General features: G+C 45.0%; 1 protein-coding gene across 1 annotated transcript; it reads right to left on the minus strand.

The window, feature by feature from the left end:
• Positions 1 to 1,552: 1,552 nt before the first annotated feature.
• On the minus strand, positions 1,553 to 13,216 carry LOC127685183 (acyl-CoA desaturase 3). Its single transcript, XM_052182094.1, has 6 exons — positions 13,118 to 13,216; positions 10,581 to 10,863; positions 8,784 to 8,914; positions 7,173 to 7,378; positions 3,645 to 3,877; positions 1,553 to 1,752 (listed from the first exon to the last, which is right to left on the minus strand). The coding sequence occupies exons 1-6, from the start codon at positions 13,214 to 13,216 to the stop codon at positions 1,553 to 1,555; spliced, it is 1,152 nt and encodes a 383-aa protein (XP_052038054.1).
• Positions 13,217 to 26,181: the final 12,965 nt, after the last annotated feature.

The raw sequence follows: 26,181 nt of genomic DNA on the forward strand, positions 1-26,181 counted from the left end.
CTGCTGAGCCATCTCACTGTCCCCCAACCATGGGTTTTCTGTTGGTGAATTCCCTTCTGGGTCTTACATCTACTCATGAATCAGTGTGTTACCTACCTACCTATCAGACTTGCTTCTATTGAACTGGTGGGCACATTGCCTGACCAGTAAGTTTGTTGAATACAGCATCCACAACTGAGGAAGACTGTTGATGAAAACCAAGCAGCCTGCACTGAATCTTCAGCTGTTTCCTTAAACCAATCATATGCACTAAAGATTCACTGACCTAGGATAGTCTCGAACTTAACCCTAGGAAGGAGGGAGGCAATAAGCAAGACACTGTGCAAGAATCCCTGAATTTTATCAACCCAAGGAGCAAACTGGACTAAGAAAGGAACCCAGCTTTGAAACTGTCTCAGAAGGACATCGAGGACCTACTCAGGAAATCTTCAACCCAAATAGCGTTTCCTGAGGTTATCTCTCACAATCTGCCTAACAACACTATCCCTCAACCTCTCCATTTCTGTCTTGAAATGGGAAGAGTTTCATTACCTAGCTCTTGGGATCAAGACAAAAAGTAAGGAGGCTGTGTGGCAGGTTCCATGTGCACTTGGGGAGCAGCTGGCTCTGATCTGGCAGAAAGAACATTCGTATAACTCTTTCCATGCAACACCATCTCTGCTTAAGGATCCTACCTGGCATGGTAGCTCTCCTCCCTGATATTGTAATGCAGTGTAAGCTCAGCGCCAAGGAAAGGTTAGGTTTTTTGTTGTATTTTGGTGGTGGTGGTAATGTGTGTGTTTTCCTCTTTTCTGCAGCCTTATGGTAATTAACAGAGAATGTCCAGGAAGATCTGGTCAGATTTAGCTCAAGACACCTACCTTGAAGCTCAAGAGAGAACAAGGAAAGAGCGCTATTGGTGTATTGGCGGAGCCCTTTAATTTAAAATATTTGCTGTGTTTTCTTTTTCCTTTCTTTCTTCCTTCCTTCCTTCCTTCCTTCCTTCCTTCCTTCCTTTCTTTCTTTCTTTCTTTCTTTCTTTCTTTCTTTCTTTCTTTCTTTTCTTTTCTTTCTTTTTTTTTCTTTTTTTGGTTTTTTTTTTTGCTTTGTTTTGTTTGGTTTGGTTTTTTGGATTTGTTTTGTTTGAGACAGGGTTTCTCTGTATAGTCCTGGCTGTCCTGGAACTCACTCTGTAGACCAGGCTGGCCTTGAACTCAGAAATCCACCTGCCTCTGCCTCCCAGAATGCTGGGATTACAGGCGTGCGCTACCACCACCTGGCCATTTACTGCGTTTTCAAAGGTCTATTCCAAACTATTTCTCACCTACAGCTCTCCAAGAAAGGCAGTAAAAGTAATAAGAAGGATTAAGCAATTTAAAAGGTCCCTGGAACAAAAGACTAAGAACAGAAGAATTTCTGCTTAGCATCATAAAAGAAAGTTTTGGCCTTTTAATATTTGAATATTTTACAGGAATACTGTCTGGGACTCTGTACAACATGGGTGCTTCTTTTCAGCATTTAAACATTATTAAACCCCTGCCCAGCTGGCTTTTGGACTAGAATGACTCCAAACTCAGCCACTTTTGTGGCTCCCATCTCCAGTTCTCTTAATCCTGGCTAGGACAGCAGCCTTGGACACTTTCTTCCGGTCGTAGGCCAGGCCCAGGGCAGCCATGCAGTCGATGAAGAACGTGGTGAAGTTGATGTGCCAGCGGTACTCACTGGCGGAGTAGTCATAGGGGAAGGCGTGGTGGTAGTTGTGGAAGCCCTCGCCTGCAACAGAAGCCAGGAGAGCAGTTAGGGGGCTCGGTGATGATGGCTGCCTCCTCCTCTGCACACACCTCTTACCCAGTGGTCTCCTCAGACTTTAGTGATTCAGGACTGCCTTTGACTCTGAAGCAATGAGCTGAAAGGCCCTGACTATCCTCATTATTTGAAAGCATGTTGGAAGAAAATTTGCCCCCAAGGCTAACAGGATAAGAAGCCGTTTAGCTGAACATTTACACAAATATATTGCAAGAGAAATAAGCTGTGGCTTCAAGAAGAATAAAAATTGCTGGGCATTGGTGATGCATGCCTTTAATCCTGGCACTTGGGAGGCAGAGACAGTCTAGATCAAGGCCAGCCTGGTCTACAGAGTGAGTTCCAGGACAGCCAGGGCTGCACAAAGAAACCCTGTCTCACCCCCACTCCCGAGTATAAAATTCTAACTTCCTTTTACAACTTCTGTGTACGCAGACTAAAATAGATAATATCAACACGTGAAAGCATCAAATTTTATGGAACAGACAAAAAACACTGAAGGGTATATCTTGAGCTATAAGAAGACAGGAAAACTCTTTCCTCTGGAGTCTGGATTTATGTATTTTAAGTGACCCTTGTCTGTGATCCTAGCTTAATGGAGGCTGGACCAGGAGGATAGAAAGTTCAAGACTTGCCAGGACAAATCAGACAGACTATATTTCTACAGTAAAGATGAAAGAGCTAGACAAATAGCTTATTGGAAGATTTCAAGTTCAGCCTGAGCTAAGAGTGAGTGCAGGGCCAGCCTTGACTACTTAGAGAGTTCCTGTCTCACAAGGTAGGAAATTGTACAGAGGGCTGGGGGGTGTAGTCCAGCGACAGAGCATTTGCACAGGGCTGTAAATTTCATCCTCAGTTCTTCAGGAGTGGGATGAAGGCAAAGGGAAGAGACGGCGGTGGAGGAGAGAGAGAAACTGACGGGAGGAAAAGAAGACATTGAAGATTAGAATGGTGGGAAACAGGAGAGCAGCAGCAGAAGTCAGAGAGGAGTGAGGCGGAGTGGAAGAGCATCAACAGGGGCAAAGCAAGGTGCTGGCTGCTGCTGAGGACAGCGAGCTCACAACGGGGCTGGAGCTGGGAGCAGGCATTCGCAGAATACACCGCAGTCCATAGCTGATTTACTTAAACATTGGTGAATGGAAGTGCATGTTGGTGGTGTTGGTGCTGGTGGTGGTGGTGGTGGTGGTGGTGGCAGTGGTGGTGGTGCTGGTAGTGGTGGTGGTGGTGGTGGTGGTGGTGCTGGTGGTAGTGGTGGTGGTGCTGGTGGTGCTGGTGGTAGTGGTGGTGGTGCTGGTGGTAGTGGTGGTGGTGGTGGTGGTGCTGGTGCTGGTGCTGGTGGTGGTTCCTGAATCTTGGATAGGGGTGTAAGTTCATAAAACCACACCAGGGAGAGGCGCTAGTACTCTGAGAATGGCTCACTTTTAAGTCAGTTGAACAAAGCCACACTTGTTTCTTCTTTCCTTCATATGACATGACTAGGCTCATTGTATTCTCCATTGATCCTACTGTCCTATGTATGAATCACCTGATCCACACGGGAATAGCCCAGCCCCGAGACCTGAGTCAGAGACAACTTGAGAAAGGCTCATTTGGAAGACTTCTGTTTTGTTTTGCTTTTAACCTTCCAATCAAAGACAGGATTTTTATCTTTTCCCCTCTTACATAAAGAGTGTTGCTTGACTTGCATGTTTTCCCCAATATCACAACCCCCGAGTTTTACAATGGAAGACATGAGACGCTAAGCGCCTTTAAGAACGGATCACTCAGGTCTTCCTCGACCCTCGGGGAATAAGGAGACCAATGAATGTTATAAAATACCGCAATGAATGTTATAAAATACCATAGACTGCTGACTCACTTACCCAGAGATCCCAAGGAAACCAGGGCATTCTCCCGGGGGTCAATGTTCTTGTCGTAGGGACGATATCCGTAGAGGTGGGCGGCACTGTTCACCAGCCAGGTGGTGTTGAGCACCACAGCGTATCGCAAGAAGGTGCTGACACACAGGCTGTTTACAAAAGTCTCACCCCAGTAATACCAGGGCACCAGCGTGGGCAGGATGAAGCACAATAGCAGAATGCCAGGCTTGTAGTACCTACGTGGAGAGATCACACACTGAGTCTGGGGAGAGGACGCTCATCCTAATCTGGATTGGTTATTCTCAGAGGGAGGGGCTGCTATCTTCCTCTTACATTGCCAGTGCAGGGGTGAGGTGGGAGCCCTATCAAAGAAAAACCGAGGTGGAAAATCTTCTCAGTACAGAGTTTTATCATTTTCATGGTAAATCTGTGGTGAGGGGAGACTGTCGTAAATTAACCCCGCCAGTTAACAGAGCAAGGGCTCTTTGTTCTTACTTGTAGAGGGATGAGGTCAGTTACTCAGCAAATCAGGACCAAACCCCATTCTCAGCCAGTCTGTGTTGAGGCGCTGTTTCACACCCGCCCTTGAGCTTTTCCTCTATGAGGATATAATGGGTCTTTGACATTTCTCTATTTCCTTCTAGATTCCTCCGTCAAGGCCTGATGTGAACGTCCTGACCACCAGCAGGTTCTGTCCGACTGGAGGCTTTATCCTAATCTCACCTCCACACAGAACAACAAACTGCTGATTCTATGAGAGAACCGATTGGTGTCCCTTCAGCAGTAATGTCTTGAACTTTTCAGTCACTGCTGTGACCTGTACCCAACTTTCTCATTTTCTTTTTCTTTTTTTTAATTTGATATATTCTTTATTTACATTTCAAATGATTTCCCCTTTTCTGGCTCCCCACTCCCCAAAAGTCCCATAAGCCCTCTTCCCTCCCCCTGTTCCTCCATCTACCTCTTCCCACTTCCCTGTTCTGGTATTCCCCTATACTGCTGCACTGAATCTTTCCAGAACCAGGGGCCACTCCTCTGTTCTTCTTGGACATCATTTAATATGTGGATTATGTCCTGGGTATTCAAAGTTTCTAGGCTAATATCCACTTATCAGTGAGTGCATATCATGATTGATCTTTTGAGACTGGGTTACCTCACTTAGTATGATGTTCTCCAGCTCCATCCATTTGTCTAAGAATTTCATGAATTCATTGTTTCTAATGGCTGAATAGTACTCCATTGTGTAAATATACCATATTTTTTTTTTATCCATTCCTCCATTGAGGGACACCTGGATTCTTTCCAGCTTCTGGCCACTACAAATAGGGCTGCTATGAACATAGTGGAGCATGTATCCTTATTGTATGCCGGGGAATCCTCTGGGTATATACCCAGGAGTGGTATAGCAGGGTCCTCCAGAAGTGTCATGCCCAGATTTCTGAGGAACCGCCAGACTGATTTCCAAAGTAGTTGTACTATCTTGCAATCCCACCAACAGTGGAGGAATGTTCCTCTTTCTCCACATCCTTGCCAACACCTGCTGTCTCCTGATTCTTTGACCTTAGCCATTCTGACTGGTGTGAGGTGAAATCTTAGGGTTGTTTTGATTTGCATTTTCCTAATGATTAATGATGTTGAACATTTCTTAAGGTGCTTCTCAGCCATCCGAAGTTCTTTTTTATCTCCTTGTACTACGCTCAACTCCAAGTGGATCAAGGACCTCCACATAAAACCTGACACACTGAAACTAATAGAAAAGAAACTGGGGAAGACCTTTGAGGACATGGACACAGGGGAAAAGTTCCTGAACAGAACACCAACAGCTTACACTCTAAGATCAAGATGGGACCTCATAAAACTACAAAGTTTCTGTAAGGCAAAGGACACTGTCAAAAGGACAAAATGTCAACCAACAGATTGGAAAAGGATCTTCACCAACCCTAAATCTGACAGAGGGCTAATATCTAATATATACAAAGAACTCAAGAAGGTAGAACCCAGAGAACCAAATAACCCTATTAAAAAGTGGGGTACAGAGCAAAACAACTTTCTCATTTTTGCCCTCCTTCCCTCAGGAGAGTCCTCTCTGTTAGCATTGTCTAAGCTCCTCCCCACAGTTACCTGGCAACAGTCAGGTGTACCTGACTCTATAAAAGGGGCTGCTTGCCCCCTCCCGCTCTTTCCTGCTCTTGCTCTTTATTCCATACTATACTGGCGTGTGGCTGGTCCCTCAGGGGGAAGGGATTCCTCATTCCCCCCCCCCCCCCGAGACACCCCCCTTCTCTATACCTGACTATATTTCCACCAAAGCATATTCCTTCTCTATCTTTTTATAAAACACAACATTCTCCATTCGCTAACTGTGTCCTTCCCTCACCTCTCCGGCTCTATGTCTTCTTCCCCTGACCTGACCTGACCTGACCGTGGCCTCTGGAAGGCAAGGCTCTGTTTTTGTAGCACCCATTGTTGGAGAAATAAACTCCTCATTGTCAACCACTAGGGTCCTATGTGTGGCTAAGGCACGGCCGATGACATCAGTCTGTGTTAGCTTTTTTGTCCTGTCATAGTTTTTGTAGGTCAAGGACACAGACTGTTTCTGGATCCTGCATGAAGCCTTAATTCACTTTCCTATTTTTGGTCTGTACGTAGATCTTTTGATTGTTTCTGATGTCTTTCTTGTTCTCCCCGAGTGACCTCTGACCCTTTCTGCCTCTCACAATACGGATAGTATTTTGCTTTCCTTCATGGTATTTTCGGTATATGCTGAACTCTCCCAGATAGTAAGGACTTAATTGAGTTTATTCTATTTATGAGTATCCTTGGTCAGTGAGTATTTGCTACATTTAACTGGTTTAATGAAATCAGTTCAGAGAGAGAGGAACAGAGCGACATCCCGTGACTTCGGACATCCAAGCAATTAAAGTCTAGAGTTTAAAATGATCTGTTTGTTTTCATTTTATTGAAAGCAGCATAATACTTTATAACCCTGACTTTCCTGGATCTCACTGTGTAGACCAGCCTGGTTTCAAGCCCACAGAGATCCACCCACCTCTGCCTTTCAAATCCTGAGTTTAAAGATGCATGTGCCACCACACCTGGCCAATGTGCTTTTTAAAATTTGTTTATTATTTGTATTGATGTATATGTATGTATGTATGTGTGAGTAAATGGCCTATATGTTCCTGTGCCTCTGAAGGCCAGAATGGGGCATTGGATCCAGAAGCTGGACTTGTGGGAGTCAGCCACCCAACATGGGTGCTGGGATCTGAACTAGGGTCCTCTGGAAAAATAAGAAATGCTTTTAACTGTTGAGTCATCTCTTCAGTCCACAGAGTATCACTATGTAGCTCTGGCTGGTCTGGACTTCACAGAAGTCTATCTGCCTGTGTCTCTCCAGTGCTGGGATTACAGGCACACTTGGCTGAAATGATGGATGCTATTGGACAGATAAACCTAGGAATCTATTCAGGGCTAAGAGAAATGAGACCTTGAAACCTCATCTTTCAAGCTCCACCCTGAGCCCCCACTCACCTCCTCTGGAACATCACCAGCTTCTCAGCCTTTAGGTCAGACATGTCCAGTTTTCCACCCTTCTCTTTGACGGCCGGGTGTTTGCGCACAAGCAGCCAACCCACGTGAGAGAAGAAGAAGCCACGGCGGGAATTGTGAGGGTCTGCATGTGTTTCTGAGAACTTGTGGTGGGCGCGGTGATCTCGGGCCCATTCGTACACATCATTCTGGAAGCACAGGGAAGAGGAATCCGGTACTGAGAAGAGATGCCACCCTGGGGGCATGCAGGGTCCTAGAAGTCTGCAAGGGCCTGGGACTCTCAGAGTCCTAGGGACTCTGTCTCTCAAGGAGGCCTTGGGGAGCACCCTCTCATGCACACTTGCCCGTGAAGCTTATGTGAAAAAGCAATTTAAAGGCCCAGAACAAAAGAATACTGTTGCTTCCCAAGGTTGCGAAGTGGGTAGATGGAAAGTGGGTCTCAGTGTTCAGAGAGTTTCATCAGCAGAGGACATTGTGCTTCTTTATGCAAGTAACCAGAAACAGGGTTCCTTTCAAGACATCTGACTGGGGACAGCAAGATTATGAAACAGAAGGCCTTGGGCTCCAAGGTTCTGCTCTGTCGTAAAGCTGCAAAAACTCTATGTCCTTGCCATCACAAGTGGGTTGTCATGCATGTAACCCAAGAGGACCAACTTATGACTTAGGAACATGAGTGCATTTCTCAATGACCTCTGGGCTTTTCTGAACTTTATCTATTCCTAATATATGTGTCTCTTCTTTTTGTCCTCTAAACATAGAGACTGGGAGCCTTCACCATAAACATTGTCAGAACCAGGTGATTACACACATGATAAGAGCCTCAGATATTGTCAAGGCAAAGTAATTCATTAGTGTTCTAGTATTTTTCCCCTTATCTTCCAAGCCAAATCCTATACTGCAAGCAACCGCCTATGGCTGGGTGAATGTCCCTTTCCTAATTTCCTATAGTCTATCCATTATAAACTTGTCACAAGCACTGTCCTCTGTGCTTGAGTTACCCATCATGGTGGCCCTTGAGAACAATAAGATCAGCTTATTTAATGTGTCAGTGACTCAGTTTCCTCATCTGTTCCATGGGTGGAACAATAAGGCTACTGGCATCCTGGTTCTGAGGACTTGGGAGTTATTCCATGTCAAATGCAGGCCCAGTGTGCAGCATGCGGCCCTATAGACGTGTTCGCTCTTCTTACCTGAAAGAAGAGAGTTCTTGAGTCTGTGACACATTCCACTTCCTATTACAGTAGAGTTCAAAGACAGTCACAGCAAAGCATGATTTATTGGTGACTGAGTGTTTAAGGAACCATAGTGTCTTGATGATATTCTGTGGTCCTTTAAACCAAAGGACTACAGCAGCCATTCTGCATTATAACCCAGGGAACTTAGAGTTAGAAAGTTATGCCTGGAGAACCTGTTCTACCAATGTCCTGTTTCCCTTCCCAGTGACCAGGAGATGTCCCATGTTGTGAGGATCTCTATACTGAGCATGTACTTGAGAAGACCATTGAAGACTACCTTTCTGGATTCTGATGTCTGCCACTCTGCCCTGTGTCATCCATAGAGCAGAGACACAAGATAGTAAGCACTGCTTCTTACCTGGAATGCCATGGTGTTGGCGATGATGAGGAAGATCCGCAGGGGCAGGCGTGCCTTGTACGTTCTGTGACTCCACAGGCGATGAACTCCGGCCCCAATGCCCTCAATACTGATCACATAGTAGACAAATGCTGTTGGGACGGAGGAGTCAGACAACTAGTAAGTGTCCAAGAACACCCTCCTGATACCAGAGTTTGCTTTTTAGGGTTTTAAGGAGTCTATGGGTTGGTCTTTGAGACATCAAAGAGCATTTGGACCTGCAAAAATCATCATCACCTCTAACCATTCCAAGTAGGAATGGATGTGAGTCAGGAAGACCCAGGCACAAAGTGGGCAGAGAGGCAGGCTGCTACAAAGAAGACAGGTTGTCAGCATGGTCTACAGCGTTATCCTGCTTTCCTTGTCAGACCACTGCAACACTTTTCTAGGTTCTATGCCCTTTGACCTTCAGATCATTTCCCCAAAGGGTTCAAGGTCATCAACTATTCCAGACCTAAATAATCAAGAATGTTTAGAAAATTGCAGTCAGAGCTCAACCTCAACTGAAGCAGAGATTCATGGGGCATGGGGCCATGACTGTCAACGTGTTGTTACTGTAGCCTTTCAGCCCTGTAACAGGGGTCTCAGGGAAAGTCAGCCCTGCACAGTCACATTTACACAGAGCCTCAAGCTTCACATTATTATGTGTTGCAGGATAGTTGATCACATTGCAAACCCTAAGACTGTGAACTGGAAAAACCTTGTTGTGGGGTGACTCAGCACTAGTACACACATCTTTAATCCAAAGAGCTTTCTGTAAACAGGATTACATAAAGTCAATGATAGGTCAAAAGGTGGAGAAAGCACCCAGCTGACCTTTACTTCACCCACATCCTAGGAGGATTACCATGGGGTCAAAGCTAGCCTGTACTGCATAGAGAGTTCCAAGACAGTCTAGGTGACACAATGAGATTCTGAAAAATCAAACAAACAACAACAAAAAAACCAGCTGTTGTGATGGACACTATAATGCCTGTACTTGGGAAGTGGACCCAGAAAATCAGAGACTTAAGGTCATTCTCTGCTAGAGAGAGTTCTAGGCCAGCCAGGGCCACATGAGAGCCTGTCTTGTATGTGTATGTGTGTGTGTGTGTGTGTGTGTGTGTGTGTGTGTGTGTGTGAGAGAGAGAGAGAGAGAGAGAGAGAGAGAGGAGAAGAAGATGAAGAAAAAGAGGAAGAGAAGGAGGAGGAGAAGGAGAGAAGGAAGAAGGAAGAGGAAGAGGAGGAGAAGGAGGAGGAGGAGGAAGAGGAGGAGGAGGAAGAAGAGGAGGAGGAGGAAGAGGAGGAGGAGGAGGAAGAGGAAGAAGAGGAGGAGGAGGAAGAGGAGGAGGAGGAAGAAGAGGAGGAGGAGGAAGAGGAGGAGGAGGAGGAAGAGGAGGAGGAGGAAGAGGAGGAGGAAGAAGAGGAAGAGGAGGAGGAGGAAGAGGAGGAGGAGGAAGAGGAGGAGGAGGAAGAGGAGGAGGAGGAAGAGGAGAAAGAGGAGGAGGAGGAGGAGGAGGAGGAGGAGGAGGAGGAGGAGAAGAAGAAGAAGAAGAAGAAGAAGAAGAAGAAGAAGAAGAAGAAGAAGAAGAAGAAGAAGAAGAAGAAGAGACATATGTTCTTGCTTCCCAATACTATGTACAGTTAGTTTATCAAGGACCATAGAGAAAAAGGAAAACCTGGACACAGAGGAGCCACTGCCCATTGCAAGACCCCCTTTATTAAAGAGGGGGAGAAACTGGAGATACTCACTGACTCAGAACAAAGAAAGGTACTTACCGAAGAGGCAGGTGTAGACCTTGCAGGAGGGAACCAGGGTGATCCCGTACAGGGCCCCCACGTGCAGCAGGGACATGAGGATGATGTTCCTCCAGACGTACTCCAGCTTGGGCGGGGGCCCCTCCTCATCCTGGTAGCTGGGGTCGTGGATATCTTCTCTCATTTCAGGACGGATGTCTTCTTCCAGATAGAGGGGCACTGTCTTTAATTGTTCTCTTCCTTTCTGCAAGACTCCAGAGGGAGGCGCTGTGATAGTGGTGGTGCTTGTGTACGAAGGAGTCATCTATGAGGACAAGGAACAAGAATTAGGAGAGCATACGCCAGAAGAAGGCACTTCCCTCTGGTATACAGCATTAGAGTGCATTAGAGGTCCAATCCCTACTCCAGGGTCTGGCTTGACTAAGGGTTAGTGGAAGAGGAAGTCAGTAGAAACTGTATGGATTGGTTGTCAAACCTCGAGATAAAGGGGTGAACCTCTTACATCACAGGCAAGCCAAAGAAAGCCTCACATGCACACATAATGGTACAGACAGAACCAGGTTATTCTTTAAAACCCGTGAAACAAAAATGTGGAAATCAAGTGTCCAAAATGCCATCCACATCTCTACCAATTGATGGCAGTACTTGTTAGAAATGGTGATACAAGAATTTTCAACAGTCCCCTCACCTACAGGACACCTACACACCCCAACTCAAGATTCTGGTGCCTTAAAGGGAAAATCAGTTTGGACTAAATTCCTGTATTAGTTATCAACGGAGCAGACCAATCCAAAGTGGGGCTGTCACCAGAATTGTTAGAGTGAGACCCCAATGCTTTAGCAGCCTCCAGCAAGCTAGGCTAGGTCATCTGCCACCTGGCCCTAGCATACCAATTAAAGAGACCATAGCGAAGAGCATGAGACAGGAGACTTATTTCATGTGGCCATAATGTTACTGTGGAAACTGAGGTTCCCTTTTTTGAGTTTTAGTATGGCTAATGAAATAATTTGAAAGTAGCCACGAAAGGAAACATAAGGAAACATTTTAATAGATTTTGAAAGAAAACCAGCAAAGCAGGCAGGCTGCCGCTACCAGGAGGAGGAAGATGGAGCCGTTCGGAGAGAAGGACCCAACTTAGGGTCCAAGAATGCAGCAGTAAGGTTGGCAAGCCGCTCCCGGGTGGAAGGCAGTGGTGTTGAGCCTGCCACAAAACAAGGGAAGAGCCTAAACTGTCTGAGAAAACTCGATTAGGGGTTTTGTTACTAACCAAGAAAAAGGGAAAGAAGAAAAAGTTACTCTTTTAAAGCTAGAACTCAGGGAAAACATAACAGAAAGGGTAACAGTGCTTCGTTGTAGAAGTTCTGTTAGCAGCCTTGCTTCATGAGGGCTCCTGAAAGGTGTAAGTGTATTATTTCATTAAGATATGTATTCTTTGGGACCAGGCTCTATAACTCTGTATTTTGATTGGTTGTAGTCTTCTGTAATGGTCTCTATCTGTAGTAAAGAGAAATTTCCTTGATGGGGGGAAGGGGGCAAGGACTACACTTATATCTGGGTACAAGGGCAAATATTTAGAATGTAGTTAGGAATTATATTTGTTTAGTGAAGTGTTAGTTGTAGGTTCTTCTCCAAGATTCATGACTTCAGTGGTCCTGGGTAGTCAGTCGTCTGAGTTGCCAGTGCCAGTCATGATTTCCTCTTATTGAGCTGTTGGTTACTACCGAGGTGTGTGTGCCATCTACTGCATCCTTAGAGTTATCACGCTATGCTGTTCATCATTGTGGTTCATAGGTATCATAGTTGGACAGCAGAGAAATGAGAATTAAAACTGCTTTGAGATTTCACCTTACTATCTTATCATCAATCAGAATGGCTAAATACAAACAAACAAACAAATGATGACCAGGGGTAGAGAGATGGCTCAGCGGTTGAGAGCACCGACTGCTCTTCCAGAGGTCCTGAGTTCAATTCCAAGCAACCACATGGTGGCTCACAACCATCTGTAATGGGACCCTCTTCTGGTATATCTGAAGACAGCTACAGTGTACTCACTAAATAAATAAAGTTTAAAAAAAGAAAGAAAGAAGGAAGGAAGAAAAGAAAGAAAGAAAGAAAGAAAGAAAGAAAGAAAGAAAGAAAGAAAGAAAGAAAGAAAGAAAGAAAGAAGGAAGGAAGGAAGGAAGGAAGGAAGGAAGGAAGGAAGGAAGAAAGAAAGAAAGGAAGAAAGGAAGGAAGGAAGGAAGGAAGAATGGCCGATCCTGGCATGGTTGTGGAGAAAGGGAACACACATTCACAGCTGATGGGAGGGAGACTGGCACAGCCACCATGGGAATCAGTATGAGAGTTACTCAAAAAGCTAGAAACACTCTGGAGAGATGGCTCAATGGTTAAGAGCACTGACTGCTCATCCAGAGGTCCTGAGTTCAATTCCCAGCAACCACATGGTTGCTCACACCCATCTGTAATGGGATCTGATGTCCTCTTCTGGTGTGTCCGAAGAGTGTATTCACATAAATTAAGTAAGCAAATTAAAAAAAAGAGAGGCTAGAAACAGATACAGCACATGATCCAGCTGTATTACTCTTGGCCATGTATCCAAAAGACAACATCTTAGTGCAGAAATACTCGATCACCGTGCTCATTGCTGCCCTGCGCATGATAGCTTGAACATTGAAACAGCCTAGCCTAGCTGTGAGTCAACAGATGAGTGGAGAGGGAAATGCAGTCCATTTACACAGTGGAGCATTATTCGGATGTTATGAATGATGGAATTATGAAATTTGCAGATAAGTGGAGGAGCCTGGAAGCAACAATCCTGATTGAGGTAACCCAGGTATCCAGACACAGAAGACTAATGTCATCTGTTTGCTTTCATTTTCTTGGTGTTAGATTTGAATATTTAGATTTATGTGTTTCATTTGGAATAGCCACAGAAATTAGTAAGGGGTCGGGGGTTGGGAAGTAGGGAGAGCTTTCAAAGAGGGGAAGATGGTCGTAGTTACACCTCGGGGTGTAACGGGGAGGAGGGGGTCAGGGCTGTCTGTCTGAGATGGCCCTTCCCAGCAGCCTTTCTGTCTGAGCCAGCTGCCAGTGTAGCCGCTGACAGCAGAGTTTGCCAGCTGAGCGTGAGATGGTGGCCAGCAGTGGCTGGAACCAGAGGAGGCCTGTAGCCAAGGGGAAACCTGGCTACTTTACATGCTAGCCAGGTTTTTCTTTTTTAAACAGCTTGCCCCAAATAACTCAGCAACTATAGTGGCAGTGGGCTCCAAACTGGTAAATCAGATGCATCCTGGATTTATACTGCTTTACCCAATGACTTGGCCACATCCTCCTGTACCTGTTTTGGGGGGCATTTCTGTAACACCCAGATTCCCAAATGGGCTCCCTTTAACTATTCAGAGTAGGTCACAGCCCTGATATTTATTCTGGATTCAATATGTCATGTGGACTATCAACATACACGTGTGACAGAACTTGCTTATAATGAGAGCAAATATAATTGTAAATTAATTGGGACCCATTTCCTGGGTGCCTGAACCCCCAATAATGGGTATGGCCCAATGCATCCGCATATCCTACAAGGGGGTCTTTACCCCATTATTAGCTATAGCTTTTCCACCTCTGGGTATGTTCTAACATCCTTGTGATTGACTATCAGGTAAAACCTTTTGAAATGTTTAACTTAGCAGTAGCTTTCATCTATGCAAGATCAAGAGTGTCATGAGACTACATCTGAGGCCTATGCCAGAGTTTCCTGCTTCGCTAAAACCTGCCTCTCTGGTGTTTCTACAACGTACATAGAAACCACCTTGACTTATGACTTTCTTTGTCCTGTTACTGTAAAAAAAATTCATAAAAAAAAAAACTTCCTGAAGGACTTCCTGAGGACTCTGCTATACCACTCCTGGGCATATAATTCATAAAACTTCCTGAGGACCCTGCTATACCACTCCTGGGCATATACCCAGAGGATTCTTCTTCAGCATGCAATAAGGACACATGCTCCACTATGTTCATAGCAGCCCTATTTGTAGTAGCCAGAAGCTGGAAAGAACCCAGGTGTCCCTCAATGGAGGAATGAATACAAAAAATGTGGTATATTTTCACAATGGAGTACTATTCAGCCATTAGAAACAATGAATTCATGAAATTCTTAGACAAATGGATGGAGCTGGAGAACATCATACTAAGTGAGGTAACACAGTCTCAAAAGATCAATCATGGTATGCACTCACTAATAAGTGGATATTAGCCTAGAAACTTTGAATACTCAAGACATAATCCACATATTAAATGAGGTCCAAAAAGAATGGAGGAGTGGCCCCTGGTTCTGGAAAGACTCAGTGCAACAGTATAGGGGAATACCAGAACAGGGAAGTGGGAAGGGGTAGATGGAGGAACAGGGGGAGGGAAGAGGGCTTATGGGACTTTTGGGGAGTGGGGAGCCAGAAAAGGGGAAATCATTTGAAATGTAAATAAAAAATATCAATAAAGAAAAAATTAAGAAAAAAAAACTACTTCCACATTGGGACATAGAAATTGGGGTGACCTAAACCAGTGTTCTCAGACCATGGTCAATCATATTTGGCTTCAGAATAAACTCTCTCTTATCCCCTTGGAGACATCAGTTGTGATTCTGTATCAATAATATCATTTTATGTGAATTATAGCCTTAATAAATAGCCCATAGTTACATACGAATGTTCTTGGAAAAGAAACTTATATGAGAAATTTAAAGTTTTAATCTGGCTATGGTGATCCTGACCTTTAATCCTAGCATTTGAGAGGCAGAGGTAGACAGATCTCTGTGGGTTCAAGGCCAGCCTGGTCTGCACTGCAAGTTCCAGGTCATTCAGGGTTCATAGAAGGACCCTCACAAAAATAATTTAATGGACACTATTTAAAGGTATTGATTAGCATAGAGCATTTTTAAATGAAATCTCATTTTCTGTTACCATTGACAATTAAAGAAACTGAACCAAGATAATCTGGACCTGACATTTTCACAGCTCCACAAATCACAGTAGAGATCTTCTCTGACCCTTGAATTCCTTCAGGGTTAGTTACCAACACAGCTCAGACTTCCTTCCAAGAAGGTGCCTACATAGTTCAGCCGGATCTAAGTTTACAAAGACTAGGTTTATCTCACAGATGACAGTCACCCATGTGGTTCAGCAGAACCCTAACGGCTCGGAAGACTCAGCCGAACAACTAACCCAGTCTTCCCACTGAACAAATCTCGGAAGTTCCAATGACCTCAGAATGGAGCTGAGCAGCCTGGGAAAGCTTCTCACTGGGAAGAGAAGGGGGTCCAGGCCCTGAAGTCGGGGACAGCAGAGGTGAAGAGCAGCCGGGGATGGCCAAATGAAAAAGTTAGATGTCTCTGGTTTCCGCTCTCAATCTTTTCTTAAAGACAGTGGAGGGATTTCCAACAGTGCCAATCTTCCCAGGGTCAGGCTGGCTCAGTGATGGGCATGACCACACCTTGACCAGAGCTACTTAATCGCAAGCATCTCTCGCCCCCTCCTCTCTCTCTCTCTCTCTCTCTCTCTCTCTCTCTCTCTCTCTCTCTCTCTCTCTCTCGTTTTTTTTTTTCCAAGACAGTGTTTCTCTGTGTAGCCCTGGCTGTCCTGGAACTCACTCTGTAGACCAGGCTGGCCTCAAACTCAGAAATCTGCCTGCCTCTGCATCCCAAGTGCTGGGATTAAAGGCGTTTGCCATCACCACCACCCGGCTTTTTTTTTTTTTTTTTTTTTTTTTGGTTGTTTGTTTTTGTTCCACCCCCCCCCCCTCGCTGCCTTCTCTTTAAACACCAGCCTCACATCAGAACTCTGATAATGGACTCCGTACTCACTGGATTTCCTGATCTTCATCCCAGTGTGGCTGCATTGAGTACAAGCCAATTCCTGCTTTTGCCATCAATTTAACTCCTTCAATTAGCTTCTTAAGAATAGGAAGCTGAACCTTATGGGGACAGTTTGTGACCCCAAATCCAGTCACGCATTGCCCAGCATGCCAGCCCATCTTTGTGGGTATTGACATGAGGATTATATTTAAATAGAAGGAAAGAATTATGTGTAATTAAACAGCCCTAGTCAGCTGTGATGGTCTCTGGCCTTGGCCCCTCCATGTTGACACTGTGAAATCTCTTCCTAGAAGACAACCTTTCCCTTCCCTCTGCATCGGATTCCCTGGAATGCTTTTAACTCCTTAGGGTATGTAGGGAAAGGGAGGGATACTCTTGTGTATTTAGAATCTCTCTCTCTTCCTGCCAGGGTTATATAGTGGGACCCCTGGAGCTGAGACCTTCTCCTAGAATTCTGGTATGAGAAATGAGCCTGCCTGGGTGGTCTTGGGAGGCTACTTAAATATCAGTAATGGAGGTCATTGTGCTTGGACCCTTCTTTAAAATAGCTTGTAAAACTATGGACTAAAGTTTCAGTATTCTGATTACTGGCCCAAACCAAGACCAACCAAACCAAATGCCGGGATCTGAGTCCTATATATCTGGTCCTAGGTGGAGACGTTACATGCTGAACTGCCTGGTAGGACTGAGACGGGGTAAGACAGGGCAGAGGCTCCTCCATCTTGTATACTTGCTGAGGCCATTTCGGGTTTGTCTAGAACTTAATCTCCTTGATGGGGAATCCCATGGCAAATTACTCAACTCTATTCTATGAACCCCCAGGCCAAGATGTCCCAGCTAGCTCATCTTGGTTTCAGTTAGACTGTCCTCTTGTAGGGAACTCCCTCCAGTAACTGCTTATCTTAACTTCTGTTAAACTGCTTCTGAGAAGGATCCGGAGCAAGACGTTAGGACCTTGTTTTTGCCTTCAAGCCTCTTGTGCTCTGGACATTTGATGCTACACTTCAGGCCTGAATACCTGAATGTAGTCTCAGCTAGCTGGAATAAAGAATTTCAATTTGCTATGAGCTGTGTCTGAGTGGTGAGCTCCCCATAATAAGACACATACTTGTCAAATACTTAGCTCCCCCATCCCCCGGAGGCAGAGTCACTATATAGCTCTGGCCTGGCTGCCCTAGATTTCACTATGCTCCAGGTTAGCCTCTGCTAGACCAGGAGAATCTCCAATTTACAGAAATCAGCCTGCCTCTGGCTCCAAAATACTGGGATTAAAGGCATGTGCCACTACACCAAGCTAAATTTTATTTTGAGATGATCTAGCCCAAGGCTTTCTAAACTGTCCCTTTCTATAAGAGGCAATCTTAATGCCCTGTTACTCACCCAGTTGGGTATTTATTCTTCAGAGAGAGAGAAAGAGAGAATAGGATTTAGATAGATTCCCTGATAGACAGGCAGATAGGGGGACGGCCAAGGCTAGGTAATGAAAGGTGGCGAATGTCCAACGTGACCAGCTGCTTCCTCACCTTTTTAGTTTAAGACTTAAAACCTGGCAGCTTAAAACAAAGGCCCTGTTGGCTTCTGTTTCCCAGCAGTTCCTCCTGCTTATGATTGACTTAACAAATTCATGGCAGAACCGGGTCATGTTACACAACATGTTAAGCCAATTAACAATGTTATCTTTTATCACAGAAGTAGAAACTCCAAGATAGAGTGCTTGCTGCTCTTGCAAAGGACTGTGGGCTCCAAGCACTTATGTCAGGGGGCTCACAGCTGCCTGGTACCCACCTCCAGGGTATCTGATTCTCTCTTCTGGAGTTCACGAGCACTTGAATACATGTTTGCATAGCCCACATACAGACACATACATAATATATAAAATTCCCTAAAATTATTTTGAAGACTACTGTGACTACCCATCTAGGTGGTTCACAACCTTACTTAGGAACCTCTGAGAATAAAGAAGAGAAGTGGATAGCCAATGTTTTGACCTCTGTTGCAGGTCATCTAGTTCCTGTAGGGTGATGAGACACCTCTGAAAGGATCATATACTTCAAGTAAGTCATTCATGCTCTTGATCAGAGACACTATAGAGACTCCAGAGGTTGAAGTCTAGTTGGCGTACATTCTGCAGAGGAGGGTTATGGCAGAGGAAAATGTCATCAGAACTTCCAAGGCAAGCCACACCTGATACAGGGCCAGCAAGATACTAATACATCCCAACAGATGACCCAATGCTAAAGGAGCTATGAAGTTCCTTCCAAGTCCCTAGGGAGCCTCAACTAGACTTAACAATGTAACTTAAAAGGGATGGGGAGCTGGAGAGATGGCTCTGTGGTTAAGAGTACTGACTGCTCTTCCCAAAGTCCTGACTTCAAATCCCAGCAACCACATGGTGGTTCACAACCATCCATAACAAGATCTGACACGTTCTTCTGGAGTATATGAAGACAGCTACAGTGTACTTACATATGATAATAAATACATCTTTTAAAAAAATAAAAGGGATGGGTAGAGGAGTGTGTTTACAGGATTTATCAGTGGTGGCAGTGGGTGGGGAGCTCATAAGACCATGCCCCTCCCTGAGCAGCTGTTAGCAGTTGATGACTATTGGGAAGATTTCTTCTCCAGTGTAGGCCAATGGTAATTGTCCATGTTCTTGTAAATGACCCCTCACCCACCCATGCTTATATAAGCAGCCTTAATTAAACTAATCACACTCGTGCATGCACACATGCACTGCATGCCCATGCACATGCACACCCGGAGAGAGACAGACAGAGGCGCAGAGAGAGTGATGAAATTAGAAGGGGTACTGGTTAGGAAGAATATGGTAATAGAGCTGTGGGTAAAAAGATACAGTAATGGGGATGCTATCAACATATATTCTACATATGTATAAAAATGTCAATGAAGGACTATAGAGAGATCATCTTTTGTATTGTACAGATGCCTCACCTGTCAATTAAAAATCCTGTGGCCTATGGCATAGGCAGGAAATAAAGGTATGGCATTGAGAGGTGAAAAAATTTCAGGGAGAGAAGGAGGTGTGGAGAGGAGCCCCCAAAGAGGTGGGGAGACAGGATGTATGGATGAATAGTACTTGCTCACAGATAACCAGCCATGTGACAAATGTAGGTTACAGTAAATGGGTATCTTTAGTTATGCTCTAGTCAGAGCTGAGCCTAGATATATGGCCAAGGTATTTATAAATATAATTTGAATCTGAATCTTATTTCTGGGAGCCTGGGAGGCAGAAACAGGACTTAACTTCAACAAAGTACATTATCTATAAATTAATGTATGCTAATAAAGAGAAAACAAAGGGATAATATGTTGGGGTTTGGTTCTGATACTCTGCCTTAATTTGGCTCCCCAAATCATATGGGAATCTACAGGTCCAGAGGCTGAGGGTCCATGTTCCCAATTGGTTTTTGGTTGATCAATAAAGAGCCAGTGGCCAGGCTAGGCAGGCTGACAGAGGCAGGAGTTTTAGAATTCCTGGGCAAGAAAAAGAGAAGGAAGAAGGGATTCTGTCATTTAATATTTTCAGATTGCAGTTGCCATCAGGGAATTGAAGAGGCCTTGGCTACTATTCTTCATGGATGTGAGCTGCAGATTTCAGGTTTTTCCCTGGTTCTGGGTCCTAGGCAAGTTCTCCGTGTTGCAAATGTTGCATCTGTGCAACTACCTCTTAGATAAATCCTTTACTTAGGTAGGGAGGAGTTGCTGCCTAAGTATGTCAAGGAGATCTCAGAACTAAATCACAGGTTGAACAGTTGACTTGCTTTGAACATGTAAGAGCATTTAAGACACCTGTCAACTAAAATTAATTCTACTTCAGGCAGAAGATAGGTGGAACAGAACAGGCCTTGAGAAAACACTCTTGCAATGAAGGAATACTGTGCAAGTCTGACAAGACCAAAATTCCAAGGTGTTTCCTCCTTAGAGTCTTAGCTATGAGAGACCCAAGATTCACTGTAAAAAAAAAAAAAAAAAAAAAAAAAAAAAAAAAAAAAAAGGGAATCTTTTAATTTCTAAAGAAATGAGCTTTCCACCTACCAGCTACTCTTATATATATCTCAACTTCATACACTGGAACCTGTAAATACCAGCAAAAGTGGCTTAGTGTAGGCCAGGACATGGGTTCATTTGCAGTCCTGGGGAAGAAAGACTCAAATTGGGTCAGCCAGGGTACCCATCAATGTTCAGAAGTTTTTGGAACAATGTTAAACTAAAGTTCTTCTGCCTCTTCTTAAGGACCCTTTACAGGGCTTCAGAGAAGGCTCAGTGGGGGAAAGTGCCTACTGAGGGAGTGTGAGGACCTGAGTTCAAATCCATGGAAACCAAGTTAAAAAGCCAGCAACAGTAGCAGAAGTGTCTGGAATCCCTTCACTTGTACAGGAAGGGGAGGGAGGGACAGGAGATTCCCAGAAGCTTGCTCATCAGCTAGCCTGGCATACAAAGTGGAAAACAGATTCTGTCTCAAAACAACAGCAAGCCCACAAAGGGCAGAAGGGATGCACCAACACCTGAGGTTTTTCTCTGACCTACACATTCTATGATATGTACATGTGCGCGCGCAGCGCGCGCGCGCAGCGCGCACACACACACACACACACACTGAGACAGAGAGAGAGAGAGAGAGAGAGAGAGAGAGAGAGAGAGAGAGAGAGACTTATGATGCAGCTAAAGTGGAAAATCAATTCTTCAAGATAAGTCTTTTTGGCATCTAATTGATTAGTTCAAACAGGCTTCTGAATTATTTGTAGACTCAACTGTTTGCTCCTTCACAAAATTCTTTATAATTTATGACTTCTTTCTTTCTTTCTTTCTTTCTTTCTTTCTTTCTTTCTTTCTTTCTTTCTTTCTTTCTTTCTTTCTTTCTTCCTTCTTTCCTTCCTTTCTTTCTTCCTTCCTTCCTCTCTTTCTTCCTCTCTTTCTTCCTTCCTTCCTTTCTGTCTTCCTTCCTTCCTTCCTCTCTCTCTCTCTCTCTCTCTCTCTCTCTCTCTCTCTCTCTCTCTCTCTCTCTCTTTCTTTGTTTCTGTTTTTCAAGATAAAGTTTCTCTCTGTAGCTCTGGCTGTCCTGGAACTCACTGTGTAGAACAGGTTGGCCTCAAACTCACAGAAATCTGCCTGCCTCTGCCTCCTGATAGCTGGGATTAAAGGCGTGCACCACCATTACCTGGGTCTTCTTTTTCCTTTTTTAAAAATTCTGCATCCATTTGGGTTTCTCGTGACCCACCTAAGGAGCACAACTTAAATCTCCTTCTAATCAGGACTCTCTAAGAGAGTGGTCATCTTGACAGGCTAACCCAAAGGGCTGGCGTGCAGAGCCTTTCTCCAGAGACAAACCTTGAGACCAGGCTGCAGCAAATGTATCAAGTGTGTTTTTAAGGTTTTCCTTTTCATTTTATCTGCTTTTTCCTTGCCAAATCTAGGGTTTTTCAGTTGTTCAATAGGAACCTTTACCATATTTTGAAGATTGCAATGCTCCCCGGTTAGATCTGTAAGTTCATTGTAGGTTTTCTTTTTGACAAGCTTAAGAAACACAGGTTGTGGGCTGCAGACACTACTACTCTCAGTGGTTAAAATGTTTGCCACACAGGTATGAAGACCAGAGTTCCGTTCTCCAGAACTCATATAAGTTCTGTTAGGCATGGCAGCCGGCCTGCAGGTCTGGTGGATGGCAAAACTGGCCAGCAGGACTAGCCATATCCTTGACTGAGAAAATTTGCCTCAGTGAATCAGAGGAACCATTGGGATGTGGCAGTTAAAAGCATTTGATGCTTTTGCAGAGCAACTGGGTTCGGTTCCCAGCACCCTCTCAGAGGCTAACATCCGTAACTCTAGTTCCAGAACACCTGATGCCCTGCTCTGGTCTGTCTGGGTACCCAGCATACATGCAGCACTCATACATGCAGAAAAATCCTTCATATGCATAAAAGTGAAAATAACTCTTGAAAATGATCAGTGATGACTCCCAACATCCACTGTGGGTCTCTACACTCATATCTACATACAGGCAGTTACACCCACACACACACATATGCCTATAAACATGTAGACACATATTCACACACATGCACAGTAAAACACACATGAAAAAGGAAGAAGAAAAAAATTGTGGGAGGATCAAATATGCAGACTGGAGTCCACACACCCTCAAACGGTGGAAGGCAGCACAGCTTTTAAAAGGAATTTTCAAATCTTCAACACTTGATACTTTACCAGAGGCTCAGTCTGGGCTTGCACACACAGAGAGGGACCCATTGCACAGAAAAAGCTCACCTCTTTTTGCAGCAGGCGCCCTGGCATGCTGGTTCTTGGATGCTGAGAAGATCTTCCAAGGACTTGAAATTGTGGTGTTTGGGGCTGCAGGGCAGAGGAGGCTTCTGCAACAGAACTTGTTTCTGCAAAACAAGTTAGATGTTGCCACAAAACCCTCCCTGTGCCTTCCACCTAGGCTGGTTGTCCAAGTTGACCCTTGGTGTCTATGTCCTCTCCCCAAAGCAGCAGATTTAAAGGCTCAGGCTGGCACTTGAGTGACTGGCTTCTATTTCCTCATCTACTGGCTTCCGACTGCCTTTTATCTGCTGCCAGTATGGGACAAGGTGTGCAAATCTAGCTGGCCTAGGTCCAGCCCTGGGTTCAGGCGACTGTAGGGGAGGCTAGGTGGCAAAAAGGTCAGTCAGGTGGAGACTGAGCCAGAGTTGGGATGCCTCAGATACCATAATCCCAATGGCCCCAGGGCTGCTCTTTACTGTGACAAAATGTCAATGACACTTTGTCAACTCTGGCCTTGTCATTACTCAAAGAGAATTTGGTGCCACCTCAACCGGCTGCTGCCATTGGTTGAATGTAATCTTCTGGTCCCTCTTGTGTCATAGTTTTTATCTTCCCCCCTTTCTTATTTTTATTAGCCTCCTGGCCTCCACCCAGTGTCACCTCATGACTTCAGGGATTCTGGAAGAGGGAGAGCTTGTAGTTCAGTAGCTGGGGTTGGTTCCAAGCCTAGGATGATCACTCACACACACACACACACACACAAACACACACACACACACACACACCATCACCTGTGATTCCACCTTGCCTTCCCATTCCCCTCAGCCTTTGGGAAGGGGCTCCAACTCCAGACCTTGAGCCAAAGGTGTGGGTGAAACCTGCCTCTCCTTTTACCTACTGCAAATGTCAGTGGACCAAACAGTCTCCACTGTCTACCAACTCCAGGGCTAGGAGCTGTGGCAACACCGTCAGACAAGCACATAGACATGTGTGTGTGTGTGTGTGTGTGTGTGTGTGTGTTTGTGTATGAGCCCTCCATTTGGCCACTAGGAATGCTCTGCAGGGGACCACCTCCACCAGGAGCCCATCAAGCAATCCCATTCCAGTGCCCACACTTCTGGAACGTGCTAGTGAGCGTTTCCTGCCCGTTGAGTTGGAGGGTAGCTTTGTTTGATGGTGTTGGGGCTTGAACATGGGGTGTTGTACAAGTCACTCAGGCAGTCTGCCAATGAGCCTCCCCCCCACCCCCCCCCCGCCCCTGCCCCGCCCCCACTGCCCTCAGTTGGAATTTGGACAAGAAACATAGACAGGTGTTTTAATCCAAAATAGTCTAAAGGACCAGTATGTGGAATAGAAATAAGACCGGGAGCAGGTGTAGAATGGATCGTGCAAACCACTTCTCAAGAGACAGTTTGCTGAGCCACACTGGGGCTCTGGCGGGTGGGTACTCCCTGGCTCCATCGTCTAGAGGAGCAAAGTGAGATGTAGAGAGGTCAGAAAAGTTGCTCATGGTTGCACCAGACGCTTGTGGTGAAACTGAGTGGGCACAGAAATGCAGTTCTCAAAGTTCTGGAAGCCGCAGTCTCGATCAACGTGTTAAAACTCCTTTTTTTAATAGTTTATTTTGATAGCAAACTTACAGGAACGGCACAGAAGACAGACAACATTAAAAACATGTATTTGCATGTAGGATGACTCAGTTAGAAAAGTATAGTGAATGGATGGAATCTACTGTATGATAAAAATGCTACAAACACCATTTAGTTGCTGTCAATAAGAAAATTACTTATTAAAAAAAAAATCCGAATGCTGGCATGGTCCAGAAAGTTTTAACAGGTTTATTTATAATTGTTATAAAATTGTTATAAAGTTGAACTCTTGAAATGTGTCCACTGAGCCATTTTGCTTGCATTAATTCTTTACATCTTGCATTTATATGAAAAGTTCACACACAAATGAACATGGAGAAACTGCCGATACCTGATTCTGTCCCCTATGTTTCCACTCCCAATCATATGCTTAGGTACCTTTGGCCCCATGGAAAAATATCTAACATTCAGAATTACTCATAACAGGAAGAAGAGGAAAAAATTTTTTTGAGAATGAAATGTTTCCCCTCCTAGTGGACTCTTAAGCACGTTCTCCGCGTAGGCAGGCGGGGTGCTAGCCGGATTTCTTTTGGCATAATCGTTACACGTTTGGCATGGATAGCACACAGGTTCAAAAAGGCCATCCAGATAGGCTTCACTTGCCTCCTGAAAAGCACCAATAACTGCACTCTGGAAGCGCAGATCTGTTTTGAAGTCCTGAGCAATTTCTCGAACCAGACGCTGAAAGGGGAGCGAGCCTGCGAATCCGGAAGTTCAGAAGTAAACTTCTGATAGCTTCTGATTTCACAGTGCCACAGTGCCAGGCCTGTAACGATGAGGTTTCTTCTTCTCTCCAGTAGAGGGCGCTCTCTTGCAAGCGGCTTTTTGTAGCCAGTTGTTTCCTGAGTCCTTTACCACCGGTAGATATGCTTTGCGGGCAGCCTGCTTGTATGAGCTATTTTATGGGCACCTCCTTACTTACCCCCCTTCTCCTTCAGCTGGAGTTCGGCGAGCGAGAGGTGGCGCTGGTGTTGGAGAGCAGTGGCAAGGCGAAGGCTGGGAACACAATTCAACGCTCTGGAACTCTTGTTTATGCTATTATGGTATTCACAAGTTGGATAGAATCTTTTAAAAAATTAAAATTGTTTATTGTATTTTATGTGTGTGAGTGTTTTGCCTGCACATATGCATGTGCACCATAAGTGAGCTTGGTGATTGAGGAGGTCAAGAGAAATCATCAAATCCCCTGGAACTGGCTGAAAATGGATGTGAGCTGCCTGCCGCTGGGGTGCTGGCAACTGAACTCTGGTCCTCTGCAAGAGCAACCAATGCTTTAAACCGCTGAGCCCAACAGGACACAGTCTTACGTATCTGTGTGATCTCAACAGTGTAATATATAGAAGGAAGAACAGAGAAGGGAAACACCCGGCTGAGCTCCTGCTTCTGAGACTCGCTGAGTGAGAGCAGCTTCACCGTGGGAGCTTCAGGTGCACCGTCTCTGTGATGGGAGTGATGCTCTGTTTTGTAAGATTGTTCTGATTGTTTAGCAGGTTGTCACAGTCGCACAGTGAGTGGCAATTCTCTTTACATTTGCCCGCAGACTCCTTTGCTTAGGTCTTCAAATTATTCCACAATTTTACCCTGGAATGTCTTTCTCAGACTTAAATCCCCTTTCTGCTCAGCAGAATCTAGGCCATCAAATTCTGCTCCTTCCAATTCCTCTTCCCTTTTTCTCCTCTTTTCCCCCCTTTCCTCCCCTCTTCTCCCATTTCCGTCTTGCTCTGTCTGCTGTTTTGTTTACTTTATTCTGGGAGATGATCTTATCATCTAACCCAAGCCCAGGTTGGCCTCGGATGCACAGTTTTCCTAAATCAGCCTCTCC

This window comes from Apodemus sylvaticus, chromosome 1 (genome assembly GCF_947179515.1).
Source record: "Apodemus sylvaticus chromosome 1, mApoSyl1.1, whole genome shotgun sequence".
Classification (NCBI taxonomy): Eukaryota; Metazoa; Chordata; class Mammalia; order Rodentia; family Muridae; genus Apodemus; species Apodemus sylvaticus.